This window comes from Trichosporon asahii (genome assembly GCF_000293215.1).
Source record: "Trichosporon asahii var. asahii CBS 2479 unplaced genomic scaffold scaffold00002, whole genome shotgun sequence".
Taxonomy (NCBI): domain Eukaryota; kingdom Fungi; phylum Basidiomycota; class Tremellomycetes; order Trichosporonales; family Trichosporonaceae; genus Trichosporon; species Trichosporon asahii.
The window spans coordinates 255,272-271,022 of record NW_014040922.1 but is presented as its reverse complement, the minus strand read 5'-3'; the positions used below and the strand labels follow the sequence as shown (position 1 = coordinate 271,022).

General features: G+C 60.8%; 5 protein-coding genes across 5 annotated transcripts; 2 read left to right on the top strand and 3 right to left on the bottom strand.

The window, feature by feature from the left end:
* Positions 1-83: 83 nt before the first annotated feature.
* Positions 84-3,307, top strand: A1Q1_07452 (uncharacterized protein; the record flags this gene model as incomplete). The annotated part of the gene is made up of 11 exons (XM_014328778.1): positions 84-329; positions 389-514; positions 562-697; positions 751-917; positions 961-1,071; positions 1,122-1,223; positions 1,273-1,425; positions 1,485-1,566; positions 1,624-1,878; positions 1,966-2,203; positions 2,338-3,307. 11 exons carry the CDS (start codon positions 84-86, stop codon positions 3,305-3,307), a joined length of 2,586 nt encoding a protein of 861 aa, XP_014184253.1.
* A 194-nt stretch (positions 3,308-3,501) lies between these two features.
* A1Q1_07451 (uncharacterized protein) lies at positions 3,502-5,174 on the bottom strand (the record flags this gene model as incomplete). The annotated part of the gene is made up of 2 exons (XM_014328777.1): positions 3,502-4,292; positions 4,343-5,174. The coding sequence occupies 2 exons, from the start codon at positions 5,172-5,174 to the stop codon at positions 3,502-3,504; spliced, it is 1,623 nt and encodes a 540-aa protein (XP_014184252.1).
* An 820-nt stretch (positions 5,175-5,994) lies between these two features.
* A1Q1_07450 (uncharacterized protein) lies at positions 5,995-6,514 on the bottom strand (the record flags this gene model as incomplete). The annotated part of the gene is made up of 2 exons (XM_014328776.1): positions 5,995-6,142; positions 6,426-6,514. The coding sequence occupies 2 exons, from the start codon at positions 6,512-6,514 to the stop codon at positions 5,995-5,997; spliced, it is 237 nt and encodes a 78-aa protein (XP_014184251.1).
* Positions 6,515-7,545: 1,031 nt separating this feature from the next.
* A1Q1_07449 (anion transporter) lies at positions 7,546-9,987 on the bottom strand (the record flags this gene model as incomplete). The annotated part of the gene is made up of 5 exons (XM_014328775.1): positions 7,546-7,955; positions 8,001-8,626; positions 8,853-9,045; positions 9,201-9,309; positions 9,646-9,987. 5 exons carry the CDS (start codon positions 9,985-9,987, stop codon positions 7,546-7,548), a joined length of 1,680 nt encoding a protein of 559 aa, XP_014184250.1.
* A 953-nt stretch (positions 9,988-10,940) lies between these two features.
* On the top strand, positions 10,941-15,266 carry A1Q1_07448 (uncharacterized protein; the record flags this gene model as incomplete). The annotated part of the gene is made up of 4 exons (XM_014328774.1): positions 10,941-11,678; positions 11,726-13,494; positions 13,915-14,531; positions 14,584-15,266. 4 exons carry the CDS (start codon positions 10,941-10,943, stop codon positions 15,264-15,266), a joined length of 3,807 nt encoding a protein of 1,268 aa, XP_014184249.1.
* Positions 15,267-15,751: the final 485 nt, after the last annotated feature.

The following is a 15,751-nucleotide window of genomic DNA, read 5'->3' as shown; positions in this document are numbered from 1 at the left end:
CGGCGTGCCGAGCGTTCTTTAGATCGGTGTTGTCATGAACCTTCTGTTTCTTTCTCTCCACTCACTCCACGACCACGAACACAATGATCAAATCGCTGTCACGACCAACATCACGAGTAGTCCAGCTCCACTCCGGCTACCGGGGACTGTCGAGCAGCGCAGCGGCGCTGGCAACCTTGGGCATGCGTCGCGAGGACCCCCGCCGGGTCTGGGAGCGCCGTGCTCCCTTGACGCCAGATGCGATTAAGAGCTTGGTGAAGGACAAGGACAACACAGTTGAGGTGGAGAGCTGCGAGCGGCGCTGTTTCACCGACGAGCAGTACGAGGCTGTATGTCCCTTACCGCTAGACTTTTCTGACAACAGGCCGGCGCTAAGATTGTGCCGAAGCTGAGCAACGCAGTCGACGTTGTGCTCGGCATCAAGGAGCCGCGGGTGCAGGATGTGGAGGAGCTGATTGCGCGCGATGACAAGAAGCGCACCTGGATGATGTTTTCGCACACCCACAAGGGGCAGGTAAGCTTCCGCCTTGCGCCCTCCGATCATGACTGACGTGTAACCAGCCGTACAACACTGGTCTTCTTGCGACCTTCCTCCCTCCCACGAAGGGACAGACTCTCATCGACCACGAACTTCTGACCGCGCCAACGAAGGATGGAAAGCTGAAGCGCGTAGCCGCGTTCGGATGGTATGCCGGAGGTAAGCTTCACATAGAGCCTTCAGCTGACAAGCAGCCGTCGGTGCCGGTGAAGGACTGAGCCTGACTGGTCTCGCACTCCTGAAGCGCGGTATCGCCCACCCCCTCCTCCACCTTCCCCGCCCTTACACCTTTGGCTCGATGAAGGAGTACAAGGCGGCGCTGAAGGCGACCGGCGAGGCGGCCAAGGCTGGCAAGCCACTCGACAAGGAGGGACCTGTCGTGATCGGCCTGACTGGGTAAGCTTCCCGTCTGCACTCGATAGCTAACAGGCAGAGCCGGCAACGTCTCGACGGGCGCGAAGGACATGCTCGACGCCCTCGGCGTTGAGTGGGTCGAGGCAAAGGACCTGCCCAATCTTCCTAACACATCCACCGTAAGCTAACAGAGGATGACTTCAGCTGACAACAGATCTACGCGTGTCAGATCCCGCCGTCTGCGTACTTCGAGCGCAAGGAAGGTGGCGGCTACGACCGTTCTGAGTACTACGCCAAGCCGGAGCTTTACAAGAGCACTTTCGACGAGAAGGTTTGTCGTACTCAGCTAGCTTTACTACGGCGTCTTAAGCTAACTCCAGATCGCTCCTTACATAACGACTCTGATCCACGGCGCGGGCTGGTCCGCGGGCTACCCCCGTATCATGACCAACGCGCAGACCGATGCCTTCATCAAGTCTCACGGTGGTGCCCAGAAGCTCATTGGACTGCAGGACGTCAGCTGCGACATTGAGGTGAGCTGGAAGTTTAGGAGCCAAGCTGACAGCAGGGCGCGCTCGAGTTCATGAACAAGTCGACGACCATCGACGAGCCGTACTTCGACGGTCCAGGCGGTATGCTGATCGGTTCGACCGACATTCTGCCCACTGAGCTGCGTAAGTCTTCGTCTTAGCTCCAGCTGGGACTACTGCGTTCGTCAGCTGACCTAACAGCGGCCGACGCCTCTGCCCACTTCTCCAAGCACCTGTACCCCTACGTCGAGCGCTCGCTGCAGCACTACGACGGCAAGGGGCGCATGGGCGACGAGATCGACAAGACGCTCGCGCGCGCCATGATTGTCGAAGACGGCGAGCTTCAGAAACCCCATGACTGGCTCGAGAAGAACGTACGCAGCTGGAAGAAAGCGGCCCCCGGCGGTGGATGCCAGAAAAAGCGCGTGCTCCTCCTTGGGTCTGGCCTTGTGGCGGGTCCGGCGGTCGATGTCTTCCTCGCCCGCCCTGACGTCAGCCTCGTCATTGGTAAGCTGGTCACAGTTGTTCTGAGCTGACATGCAGCGAGCAACAACGTGGCCGAGGCCAAGGCGCTCGCGCGCGACAGGGAGAATGTGACGACGGCTATGCTCGACGTCAGCGACGAGCGGGCACTCAGCGAGGCCGTCTCCGCTGCTGATGTCGTCGTCTCGCTCCTCCCGGCGCCGATGCACCCGCAGGTCGCGAAGCACTGCATTGCGCACGGCAAGCACCTCGTCACTGCCTCCTACGTCTCGCCCGAGATGAAGGCACTCGCTAAAGAGTAAGCTACCTGTCGGAGACGCAAGCTAACCCCCAGTGCTGAGGCGCGCGACGTCCTCCTTCTCGGCGAGTGTGGTCTCGACCCGGGAATCGACTCCATGTAAGCTACTCACCCAGTTCTGAGTTAACGTGCAGGGCGGCGATGCGAATCATGGAGCGTGTCCAGCGCGAGGGCAAGCGCGTCACCTCCTTCATCTCGTGGTGTGGCGGACTCCCCGAGCCATCAGCCTCCAACGTCCCGCTGGCGTACAAGTTCTCCTGGTCGCCCCGCGCGGTCCTGACCGCCTCCCAGAACGACGCCCACTACAAGCTGGACGGCATCGAGCACACGGTCCCGGGCGACCAGCTGCTGGCGAAACACTTCCCGAACGTGGATCTCTGGAAGGGCCTCAAGCTCGAGGGTCTCGCGAACCGCGACTCAATGCCATATGCGGCCAAGTACGGCCTCGGACCCGTCGACGGCCTGAAGGACCTGTACCGCGGAACGCTGAGGTACCAGGGCTTCTCGAAGCTCATGGACGCGTTCCGCCGCCTGGGGCTGATTTCGCAGGACGCCCTCAGCGCGCCTGTCGAGAGCTGGCCTGCCCTCCTCGCCGCGTCCATGAGCAAGGCGACAGGCGAGAAGGTCGCCGAGAAAGACCTGGTGCCCGCCATCCGCTCCCTGCTGGGCAAGGACGCGGACTCGGCGCTGGATGCGCTCAAGTACTTCTCCCTCCTCCCCGAAGCCACCTCGAATGCGCCCGCCCTCCCCCGCGCCCAGGCGCCTATCGACTACTTCGCCTCCTTGCTCTCGAACAAGCTGGCCTACAAGCCAGGCGAGCACGACACGTGTCTCCTGTACCATGGCTTCCGCGTCGTGCCTGAGGGCGCGCCGGAGGGCACCCCCGAGCAGACCGTGAGCGCGAGCTTGCTCTGCACGGGTAATGAGAAGGCGAGCTCGATGGCGACGACAGTCGGGTGCACACTCGCGTTTGCCGCCCTCCGGGTTGCAGACGGCAAGGTCGACGCGCGCGGCGTGCAGGGGCCGTACTCCAAGGACGTGTGGAGTGGCGTGCTGGACGAGCTGGCCAACATCGGCGTCGAGGTTAAGGAGACCTGGGCGTGAGTCGAGCGAGCTTTCCGAGCCCGAAGGGCGTGAATCACTCTTGGCTCTCTCTGCGCGGAGGAATCACGGGGCGCATGAAGGACAGAAGAGGAGTAGTTATAGAGCAGAAGTGCAACCTTGTACGTAATAGAACGCATCAGCATGAGAATCAATGCAAAAAAGTGACATCTAATATGTACTCGTACAACCATGGCTCACGTTATCTGGCCCAGTGGCCACTCGGATATGAGATCGGCATACCACCGTCCGCCCCTCGCCTGATCGTCCCTCACGATGCCCCCCTTTCTTGCCGCGAGTTCTGTCAACTCCTCGCCCAAGCCCAAGGGAACTCCTTCCACCGCGCAGATCTCGAGCGGACTCAGGCCCTTGATCATCTCTACTTCCTCCACGGCCTCTATTTCTTCGGGAGATGGAGATGGGGGCTCCTCACGCAGTCGATGGATGAGGCGCCGTCGCCACGCCTCCGGATCGTAATTTGGCGCATACAGCACCAGCAGCCCGGAGGGGAGCTGCATCTTGCGTATCGTCGGGCGGGTGTGGTGCGGCAGCAGATCCAATAGCAGCGTCAGAGTTGAGGGAGGTAGGAGGGCCAGGCCACGGACACGCATCCAGACTCCCCACACCGTGTCAAGCGCGAGCACACCGTGCCCTGGCTCAAGCATCAGGCCAGCCTTGCCCTTCGCTCCGCCTCCGGTCAGCAGCGCGCCGAGCTCCTTGGCCAGACCATCGAGGTACGCCCGCTCGTCCTTGACCATGTCGCTCGTGAGTGCCGGCGCGGGCAGTCCCATCTTGACGAGCGAGGAGCGGACGAGCGTCTCCTCTTCTTCTGTTCCGTGCCCTGCCGCGGCGAGCTTCGCTTCGAGGGATTGCGCAAGTTGGACCATCTCGCCTGCGCGCACCATCATGACCTCGAGGTCGCGGAAGGCAGACTGAACATGCCCGTCAGCCTGTCGCGCTGAGAGTGTGATGTTGCGCATGATCGCGTCTGAATATCAGCTTTTGCTCGGCGTGTCTCCCAGCTGCGCGGCGACGTACCAATTCCAGCGCCGGACTTGTCGCCGTCTTTCGTCACTGTTGACAGCGGGGCGCGTTCCCACGCTTTATCCCCCAGAACACCCTTGAGGCGCTTGTACGCGTCCGCAGCGCCGCCTTTCCGGAACGACAACCGGACGACATCGTGCTTCTCCATCGAGTCTCCTCCTTCGGCTGCCCCGTTGGTCGTTGACGTTGTCCGTTTTCGAAGCGGCGTCCCGCAGATCTCGCATTGCGACATACTCGGGTGGTTCAGGAATGTACACGCCGGACAGGCGACTTGCTTCCCCTTCTCCTCTTTCGGTGCTGCTGCTGGTGTCCCTGTTCCCGCTGATGACGCTGGTGTTCCTGCCCTCGCAGGTGTGGGCGCGATGGAGCTCGGAGCCGGCGTCCCGGTCCGACTCGCAGCTTCACTACCAGCCTTCGAGCCCGATGGCGTGAGAGTTCGCCCCACACTCCAGCCTACTCCGCACAGAGCACATTTGCTCTCCAGCCCGAGGGTTACGCCAGCAGGTAGCGGGTTTGCGAATCCGCACACGCCGCACGTCCAGCTACCCACTTCTGCTGGCGATTCCCTCCCTGTCTCCGGCTCCAGCTCTGGAATCGCAGATGCCGACTTCGCAACTGGTCCTCGGCCAAGGTACAGTGTGATCTTGGGCGAGGAGCGCATGAATCCGGTGTAGAACTCGGTCTGTCGGACAGAGGATAGCGGCGCTTGAAGCGGCGAGGCATTGGGCGAATCGGCGGACGGCACGAGGAGTAGCCGGTGCGTCGTCAGATGGAAGGTGAGGGATTGATAGGTGCCGACTTTCGAGTTGCTGTTGTCAGCTTTCATCGTCGTAACAGCTGGAGGACGCCGGAAGGTCGTTCTTCGCTGAGACTCGTCCGGCTCTGCTTGGAGCACTGTAGCGGGCGACAAGAGCGTTGTGGGCGCTCACAGAAGGAGCGAGAGCTGCAGCCGGGGAGGCATATCCATCGCTTCCGCTGCAGTTGCTCTTTCAATCGTAAACTCACCCCTCGTATAACCCCACACCCTCCCAGCCGCCGATCCACGCCTCGCTGCCGTTTAGGCCGAGCCCCTCAACGCCCGGGCCAGACACGGACAGGCGCGACCAGTACTGCGCGCTGAGGCCTGGGGGCAGGCCGGCCATGTCGTATGTGTTCTCTCAGTGTATCGGAAGAGAGATGGAGGGGTAATGTGATGAGAGGATGAGTGAGGAGATGAGGAAGGGTGATCAGTGATTGCTGGTCGGGTGATGGAGATACCTGGTGGAGGTCTGGACGTCACGCGTCATCACTGGGCCCTGGAGCCCGATCACTGACCCACACCCCTGGCTCTACACCGCCGGAGCTCCGACGGTTGCAACTGGCTGACTCTAATTCAGACACGTTCTGCACCTGACTGATGCATGTACTTCAGCCTGCCGCACTCTGCTTAGTGCTCCAAACGCTCCGCTCCGTAAGACCACGCAGCATTCTGCGCAATTGCCCGCTCAGTCTCTGTCTCTCCTGCTCCTCTTCGCCCTCCTCCCCTCATCGCGCTGCTCTCCGCTCCGTGGCTCCGTAAAAAGACTTTGTTGACACCTATGCATCACGATTTTTGATTCACTTCCGAGATCCACTCTTCATGAGACCTTCAGATCGAGCCGACGCATTTAGTGGTCCTTGTCGCCGTTGTCAGCCATGCGCTGCTTCTGGGCCTCGACCTCCTTGTTGGCGGCGTCGGCCTTCTCCTTGAGCTTGCGGAGCTTCTCCTTCTCGAGGTCGCGGATGTACTGACCCTCCTGGGCCTGCTCGCGCTCACTGATGGGTTAGCGGGATCTCGTTTGAGCTGCTGTAGCGGATGAGTAGGGAGAGGCGGCGGAGGGAGTGTCCAAAGCGCCTGGAGACGCCCGCTGAGACGCCCCAAGATGTTCTCTCGGCGTCTTCCTCGGTCACGGGGCGTCCACGGACGCCCAGAGAACATGACGGACGCCCTCCCAGATCGATCTGGCGGCGACCGAGACAATATGGCGAGTGTCGACTGCAGAACGCAAGGCACACTACGTCACCTCCCACCGCCTCCTCTGTCCTCGTCGATACTCACGAGAAACCCTTCGAGCGGGCAGTGGCACCGGCAGAGCCGCCGACAACGCCGTCAGAGTAGGCGCGGGTGAACTGGTAGTTGGTTTCCATTATGATGACCGAGATGTCAACCGTAGAAAGAGGGGAATGGCGTCAGCACAAATAAACCAAAGAGAGTGGGTGGGTGGATGCCGTGCCGAGCCAAGATCGTGCCGGATGCCGGCGCTGCGCAAGCGTCATGAGTGTCACGAGCGTCACTCGGGAATCGCCAAGATCGGCCAGAGACGGCCGGCTACAGCTACTGTTTTGCTGTCACTTGCGCTCCCAGCATTGCGACAGCCATGGACCTCCATCCGTGATCCTTCCTTCAGACATCCCGTCCGCTTCCAGAGTCGATGCAGCGCAGTCTTCCAAAGTCGACCAAAGCAACGGCACACCCATCGGGTCCAACTTACAGCGACGCGGTTAGCGTTAGCGGCACGGGCAGCGAGGCGGAACATTGTGATTGATGAGATGGTAGTTGGGGAGAAGGAAGAAGGTGAGAGAACTGGCCGCTCTGTCTAACTCGTGACTGGCCCGGCAAGCTACCAGAGACCACCCGCTGTACGCTGGTACGCTGGCTGGCTCTGGCTGGACGGCACCGAATTCTTCCGTCATCGCCTATTGCCTGGCCCACCACCCAGCGCCGGACATATAGCCCATGACGTAAAGTGGCACCTCCACCGCACATCAGCCTCGCACCGCCGTGATCCGACGAGGCGCATGCTGCTGCTGCTCTTTGGTCGAGCGTATGCTACGGAGCTCGGAATACCCATAGCGACATGCTTCGCACCTCAGGGAGAGCCGAGAGCGATCTGCTTCGCACCGCACAGAGCTCGACGGGGACCAGACCGCGCTCGTCATACCGCGCCGACCCTTGATCTGCCAACGCACGACTGGCGTCTGCCAGGAACCACATACCGCTGTACCTATTCCCAGTGTTGCCTGGTCCAAGCCATCTATCAATCGCATTACTTTTCCATTCGTACAGGATACACATTATGCAGCTTGTCAGAAGCTGCAGATACCAGGCTCCTCTAAGAGTGGAGCCAGGGTTTTGCTTACTTGCCCACGGACTCCATGGTCTGTGCGTCAGCTTTCTATCACCATCCCGTAGCTCGACAACTCACAAAGGGACTCGCGACTGGCCCGTCCAGAATCTCAAGTTCCTCCTTCGTGAACCCGAGATGGGGTACGATAAAGAACCGCACAGGAACCATGAGGATGATGACGACTGGGAATCCGATCGCGGCGATAGTCTGCGTGATGGCGAACGTGGCTCCGAAGCCGATGAGCTGGATGAGCGTGAAGAGAATGATGCGGCTCTTCCGGACATGGTTGAGCGGGTCGCTCGGCGAGATCGCCCTAGGATCCCGCACGAGGTAGAGCATCTTGGCCGTCACGCCTGAATTCAGCAAAGCGTCAGTGCCCATGTACCAGAACAGGCCGGCCATGACGCCCTTCGGGATCAGGCCGAGGACGTGCTCGAACGGTTTCGTCATAAGGACGAGGCCTGTTGTCAGCTTCTGTGCCGCTCACGGAGCTGGGTGAGACTCACAAAGACAGCCCTGGGCTAGGTTCGAGACTCGCTGCTCGACAACGGCGACGGGAATCTCGCGCTCCTCTTTCCGACGCTCGGCTTCGGCGGCGCGGCGACGGCGCGCTTCCTGCGCGCGGTCGCTGAGTTGCGTAACGCGCCTCGTGAGGCCAACACTGGATGCGCGGCTCTTGACTGTCTTCAGCGGCGCAGCCCGCCCCTCCTCGGCGTCCGAGAAGTCTCGCGCGGCGACGTCCTCGCCCGAATCTCTGCGCTGCAAAGGTGCGTGCTCCCCATCCTCGTAGCCCATAACGACGAGTGAGGCGGTGTGCAGCGGCGCCTGAGGGATCAGGCCGTTGGGCGCGGGCACGCCAAGCAGACCAGCGATAAAGGTCGTAATGCCGAGGAGGAAGGTGTCCCAGTGGAAAGCGGCGGGCTTGCGGAGGGGATACTCCGAGTCCTGGGCGATGAGGGAGGAGACATTGGCGTCAAAGTAGAACAAGATGAAGAGCACGATGCCGAACGGGAAGGCGATGCCGACGTACTTGCCCGGCAGCTGCCAGAAGCGCACCAGCCAGGAGCGGTCCCCGGCAGGCTGGAAGGAGTGTGCCGTCGTGGGCAGCGTCATGTTCTTCTCGAGGACAAATCTGTGGTTAGGTTGGCAAGTTTCGGTGACCTACGGATCAAAGCGTCCCCAGTATGCCAGACCAGAGATGGCCACAATGGTGATCGGCATGCCGTAGTCGGCGCAGAAACGGCGGAAGTGCTTGTTCACGTAGCCCGACTTGGCAAGCGCATTAAAGTAGTGCGGCAGGACAAGCGTGATGATCGCTAGGCTGTCGTTAGCTAACGGCTCCCATCCTACCAGCTTACAGAATGCCCAGGATCGCGGAGCCAGGGGAGGACTGGTGGAACTGTCTCGAGACAACCTGAATGCCGTACTGGACGTAAACGGCGCCGACGTCTGCGGTCAGCTTAGACATTCGACAGAAGAGCTCACAGAAGCCGAGCGTGTCACAGAACATGCGCGTGAAATACTTGATCAGCTTGACCATGTTCAAGCCAGCTGCAATCCAGTGCAAGATCGCTCCCCACAGATACACCCAGCCCATGAAGTGCAGGTAGTTGAAGTTGTCGCGGCCCCGGAAGATGTCAAAGATCGTCTTGTTGAAAACGGTGATCGGGCCTGGGTGTAAGCTATGATGAAGAACACCAGCTTACCAGTCACGCCCGAGATGAGAAGGGGCTGGCCGCCGAAAACGGAGGCGACGAACGCAGCCATGAAAGACGCAAGTAGGACTTCCTGGACTCCATACTGGCCAGTCGCTTCCTGATTGTTAGCTATCAGTATCCAGAGCAGTTGCTCACGATAAGGTCGAGCGAGAACGCCAAGCCTGGCAGCACCTGACGTTAGCATGCACCGTGTTGAGGATGACGCCGCGATCCCCTCTGAGGCAACAGCGACGGGCGCAAGAAGGAAGTACAGCGGCTGTCACTGGCGACTAGCCGAGAGACCCTTCTGCCCGGGTTCCCGGGCTCGGAGAGTGACCGAGGGCAAATGCAGAGCACCACGATGCCGCCGAACTGTGTTCGTTCTGATCAGATGTACCCACGTTTGCGAAAAAGATGAACTGCTGTCAGCTGCGCTTTAAAGACCTCAGCTTACCCATGTGGCCGGAATGACACGGTAGTTCCAGGCATCCTTCCAATCTGACCAGTACCACGGCAACCTGGCGCGGATATCGTGCATGATACCCGAGAATGGGATCCAGACATTGTACGTCTTCGGCGCATGGACGGACGTGCGGCTCTTCTCTCGCGTGATCTCGGGGGCCTCCTCGGCGGCTTCGGCTCTGCGGGAGGCGCGGGAGACCGTGGTGTGCAGGAGCGTCAATGGCGGTTCGGGTGGGTTGGACGGCCGCTCGGCACGTATCGGCGGGGAGTAGGCGTCGGCGGGAGATTCGACACGCTTCAGGCGCGAGGACGACGACGATAGTCGCCGGCCCATGCTGCGCGTCGGTGAGACTGAGGACGACCGCCGCTGCATGGTGGACGACGGTGGTGTAGTGAGCAATGGAAAGAGTGCGGCGCACTGGACTGTTCTCCTGATCGGCGTCTCGTCTCGCTCGTCTCGACGATCGGCGTCACCCGATCCGTTGCCAGGCTCTGGCTCCGAGGTCGGTAGTCACTCCGCTCTCCGCTCTAGGCACATCGACTCGATGTGAATTCATCGTGCGATTCTGTCCAAATCTGGGGTACTCAAAGCTCTAGGGAAGAGGCATGCATAGGCAAAGAGCGTAGAGGAGCGACCGAAGTGACAGAACATGAACGCCGCAGCCTCATGCCGCGCCGTCAAAACAAAAATGTGCGGTTACCGCATTGAGCCCCACGGGCCGATCTTCAACCAATAATAGTAACACTTTTGTACTTCTCCTCCAGACGGGGTGTCGCCCCCCCTGCTTCGCTATTTGGAGTTCGACCTCAAAGATTGTTCTTCCCCTGCATGCACGCATGCATGTAAGTAGTGCACTGAACAAAGACCTCCTCAAAGAACATCAGTGGAAGGTGCTTTCCCCCACACTCCGAACCAATGCGAAGAACCAATTAGAAGCGGAAGCAAACGTGATTACAACCATTTCCTATTGAACGCCACGTGACATTTACAGAAACAGAGGCAGCGATTTTGGAGGTGATTTTGGCTCCGCGATCTCGTGGAGTGAAAGGTTTGTTCGTCTTCATCTCCGCAATCCGCAACCGCTGGCCAGCTGCCTCCACTCGGCGAGTCCACCTGGTCGCCCTCGACGTCAAGCCCAAACGCAAGAGAGTGGTCTCATCACTACCCTCTCCTATCTCTCTCCAGAGCTACCCTACTCCTCTCATTAGGAGCCCTCGCCACCCAACGTGGCTGGGGCCGCCCACAGGCGCACCCACCACTACACCTACCCACCCCGCCAGCCAGCCATGCCGCCTATCAAGCTCAAGCTGTCGTTAGGAGGCGCAACTCCCAAGGTCGAGGCTATCGAGTCGCCGGCTCCGTCACGGACGAACAGCTACTCGAATGAGGAGAACGGTGGCCCGGGTCCGTCATCGCTCAAGCTCACGCTGTCGGTGCCGGGCTCTACGACACAGTCCGCCCCAGGCTCCGCAGCCGCTACGCCTGTCTCAACTCCCGGCTCTGGCCAGCCGCGAAAGCGACGCCCCACAAAGAGTCGCCCAAGCGCTATCCCGCCTCACCTCTCCACAACTCCGAAGACGCCTGCGCTAGCGCTGTCCCCATCGGCTGCCTCGACACCAGGCTCTGACTTTGACGTCAAGTTGGAGCACTTCGATGACGATGTCGACCCTCTTTCGCTGCCCTTGTCTCCGTCGGCCTCCACGCCGTACTATGACAACTACGGTTCGCTGACACGCGAAGGCAGTGCAGAGACGCCAACTACCCGTGGCAAGTGGAAGCGCGTGCGTCGCCCGTTCAAGGAGCTCGCCGACAAGGTGTTGCAGGAGATGAGGAGGAAAGACGAGGTAAGCTGCGGCGTTTGTTCCCGAGCTGACAATCAGTATGGCTTCTTCCTTGAGCCTGTCGAGACCGAGCACTACCCAGACTATCTGGATATCATCGGCGGAGAAGACAAGATGATGGACCTCGGCACGATGCAGCAAAAGGTCGACGACGGGGAGTACAACGGCATGGACGAGCTGGAGGTGGGTTTGAGGACTCTCATAATGCTAACCCTCAGGCCGATCTCAAGAAGATGTACGACGCCGCTGTTACGTTCAACCTGCCCGGGACCGCCCCGTATCGAGAAGCGAACAAGGTGTTCAAGCACGGCATGAAGCACATCGACCGAGCTCGGCCGCTCGTGCTATCTCCATCACCATCGCCAGAGCGGCAAACGTCGGAGCTGCCAGAATCACAGCGAAGCACGCCTCACCCCGGACGGACGAAGAAGCTGCAAGTGCAGCACTACATCCCCACGGAAATGCTGCCCTTCCCGCCAAACACGTTGCAAGCAGCCGCGGTCGGCTGGAACCTGACCGGAGGCAGGCGAGTGCGTGCAAAGCGCTTCGTCCGCGGCCGCGAAAAGTTCAACGGCCGGTGGCGAGGCTATTGCTCGGACGGGAGCCGTGACGTGGCCGAGATGGACGATCCGCAAGAGATCCTCGACATCTGGCGGGAGAAGCGCGGCGAGGAGTGGAAGACTGTGCCCGATTGGCGGTCCCTGTGCGAGAGCGAGACGAGGTGGTGGGAGTGGGACGGCCCTGGCGGACCTACTGGCCAGCCTCCACTACCCGGTGCACCACGCCTGCAGCGCGACCCGCTGCCGACGAAGGAGATCGGCACGCTCGATTTTGGTGACTACCCCGTGATCGAGGATGAGGTCGCATGGTTGCGGCGTGCGCCAACTGGCGACCTTATGCCTCTGGAACAGCAACTCCGACCCGACCTCCCCCGGCCGCAGCTTGTGAAGCCCGGCTGGCCGATCCAGACGTTTGTCAATGTTCACGACAACGGTCCGCCTGCCGTTGAGTATCTCGAGAACTTGGCGCTCGGCAATGTGCGCGGCGAGGCGTACGTGAAGAGCGTGCAGCGATTCATCGATGGTGCGCTGAAGGGCGCCGAGGAGCGCTCTGCTGCATGCGACGTAAGGGCTGAGGAGGGCGAGGCGACCGGCGTGGACCCGGAGGCTGCGCTGTGGGACTATGCGTCCAACGAGTGGCACAACGGCGTGCTGCACTCGGACGTGAGCCGTACGGCGCAGCGGACAATGAAGGCACTCAGCGAGCAAACGCCCGAGGCGGTCGAGAAGGCGCAGAACGCCTACGCCCGCATCGCGCTCAGCAAGCTTACGTCGCCCATGAACCCGCTCAACATCCAGCCCCTGCTCCGCGAACCCGCCGACTTTATGTACGTCGGCGTCGGCGGTAAGAGCGGCGTCAAGGAGTCACTCGAGTGGGTTGGTAATGAGATTGCACGGGTTATCGAGGAGCGCAAGCCGAAGGTGGTCAAGGCCGAGCCGAAGACCGAGCCCAACGGCGACGTCATCATGGCCGAGCCGACCTTCAACAAACGTCCTGCCGAGGACGAGGAAGGAGGCGATGTCAAGCGTGTCAAGGTGGAGGGTGTGCCGAACGGAGTGCCTGCCCCTGGCCCCGCTCCAGCAGCTGCTGCACCAGCTCCAACGCCGCCAGCTGCCAACCCACCTTCTGCTGTTCCAGGCCCCGCGGCCGCTTCTGGCCCTGCTGCTGCTCCGACACATGTGCCTCCTGCCGCTGTCCCAGCCACGTCGACACCTGCGCCTGCGCCTGCTGCCCAGGCAACGCCGACCCAGACTGCCCCCGGTGCTTCCGCGCCGGCCGCGGCCCCAGTCGACGACGAAGACGGTCTCCGCAAGCTGCGCCTCGAGCTGGTCGCTCTTACCAAGTTCTACCCGCTCGCGTGCCTCCGCAAGATGAGCAAGGAGGACGCGGCGCGCCTGCTTCCCGCCAACGTCCGTAACCTTATGACGATCAACCCGCCGTGAGCGAGTTTGTTCATAGACAACATATGTATAAAAGTAAGCATCCCATTGCCCCACGTCCGCGGTGGGAGAGAGGGACGGGTACGAGAGAATGCGTACGAGAGAAATGGAGGGGTTGAGTGGTGCACGGACGCTGGACGCCATGGCGATGTGAACCCCTGTGTGGCAGGAAAAGAGTGGTAAGGCGGCCTGCAATGCAGCTGCTGCACACCGTCTCCGGCCCCATACCGTTCTGCCCAGCCATTCCACATCCAGACAGCGTGCGCGGGTCCCCCCGCTGCCGTGTGCATCACCGCAACCCCGTATCCCCCGCACCCTCGCACCAAGCATACACTGACGACCGTGACGCAGCACTTAGTTGCACTTCATCAATGCCTCATCTCCCATCTGCCCACTGACTCATTGTTCACTAAGGCCAGCCAAGTCCAGCCTCCGCCATCGATTCATCCCTCAGTCCAGGCTCAGCCCCAGTTGCGATCCCCACCACCCCAGTCTTACAAGCGATCTCAACTCATCAAGAGCCGCATCGACACCCGTGACACAATGCCGAGGCGCCGACGCCCCAACTCCAGAGCAAGAGCCGGGCCTGCATCGACCGCGCCCAACTCTGGATCGAACTCGACTGCAAGCAGCCCTCCTTCGGCCACCAGCTCGACATTCCCCCAGAATGCGGCGGGCAGTTCGTCACGAGTACATGACACCAGGCTTCCGCGTGTTTCTGCGGGACCAGCTCGTCCCATCCCTCGCAACATCGCCCTTGCCACCGGCGGCGCCCCCGTCCGCCCGCCGCCCGGTCTTGAGGACCGTCCCGTTCGCCGCTCGCAAACCCTCACCGTTCCCCTCTCCACCCATCATTCGAACAGCAGCAGCGCCAGAGGAGAGCAAGACGGACTGGAATGGAGCCACCTTCTCCCTTCTGTCCAGCGTCTCGACCCGACTTTGGACGACGCCGTGCCCTCGACTTCCACCGCACCCAGTATCGGCGTCATAGGGGACCGGCGTGGTTCAGCGCCCGAGTTCGGCCAACGTCGTGGTCGTAAGTGCCCATTTCTTCATCAGCTCGACCGAGACCGAGAGCTGACCCACAGTCCCGAGTGCAATGACGACACTTGCGCCACTGGCTGCCATGGCCCAGAGACGTGCCTCTGTGCCTACCTCGTCGGGAGGAGGAGTGCACATCCTCACCCCGCGCGACCCTCTGCCGCTCGATGTGCCGATTCCAGTTCTGGTCCCCCGATGCGTGGACTACAGATATCCTGATCGACCAGTCGAGCCGACCGAGGAGGAACAACTGGTGCCGAGGCGGCCACCTATGACTAGGGCTGTCACTGTGCCAACGGTTCAGCTTACGGCACCTCAGACTGCTCCCCTTCAGCAGCCCGTGGACTGGGTGGAAGGATACCATGAGGGAAGGAGGGACATTCAGCGCTCGCATTCTCTCGCAGAGTTGGAATCGGGGTGGACCAGGGGTAGTGGAAGCTCGAGGCAGGCGGTCACATATCCCGTTACCAATGGCGACTATGACTACGGTGGTACAGGAAGCAGTGGGGGCGCTGACTATGGAAGCCGGGGAGGGACAGGGGAGTACCTTGGTGTGCAGGGTGGATGGGGCCGCGGACAACGCGGACTGCAGCGGAGCATGTCTGAGGTCTTGGTGAGGGACGAGTTTGACCACATCGAGGAGGAAAGAGAGGAGCGGAGGGAGGACAGAGCCCTATTCCGCATGAACGAGCAGGGGATCTGGTACATGGACCGCGGTGGGGGGTCGTGAACCTGAACCTAGTCACTCATACCACCCTCGTCCCATCACTTCGTTCCACAATCCGCGATTATCCACAGTCCGTATCACATCACACACAGCATGCTTCCGTCGCCATACCCGGAGAGAATAACCACGTATCCATACTCGCTATACCATAGTGTCTGTTTCGTCTAGACCATGCATCGACATTGTAACACCACAGGCGTGCGCGTGGACTACAGATCGCGAAAGTGGCACCTCTATCTGAAAATGCTCGAAATTGGCTTCACCCCTGACACTCATCATTTCCTGGGCATCTCTCATCTCACCATAATTGTCGCCAAGGTCATCGACCGGGATTCGCGGCTGCAAATATCTGTCGAGAAAGGCAGTCCATAAGTGCTCACCGCGCATCGCACATTGAGCAAGCACTAAGGCCAGGGGGTCGATCCTCTGTCTGACATCTCAGCAGCATAAACACAGCCCCAAAAATCCGTGATCAACAATGCACATCA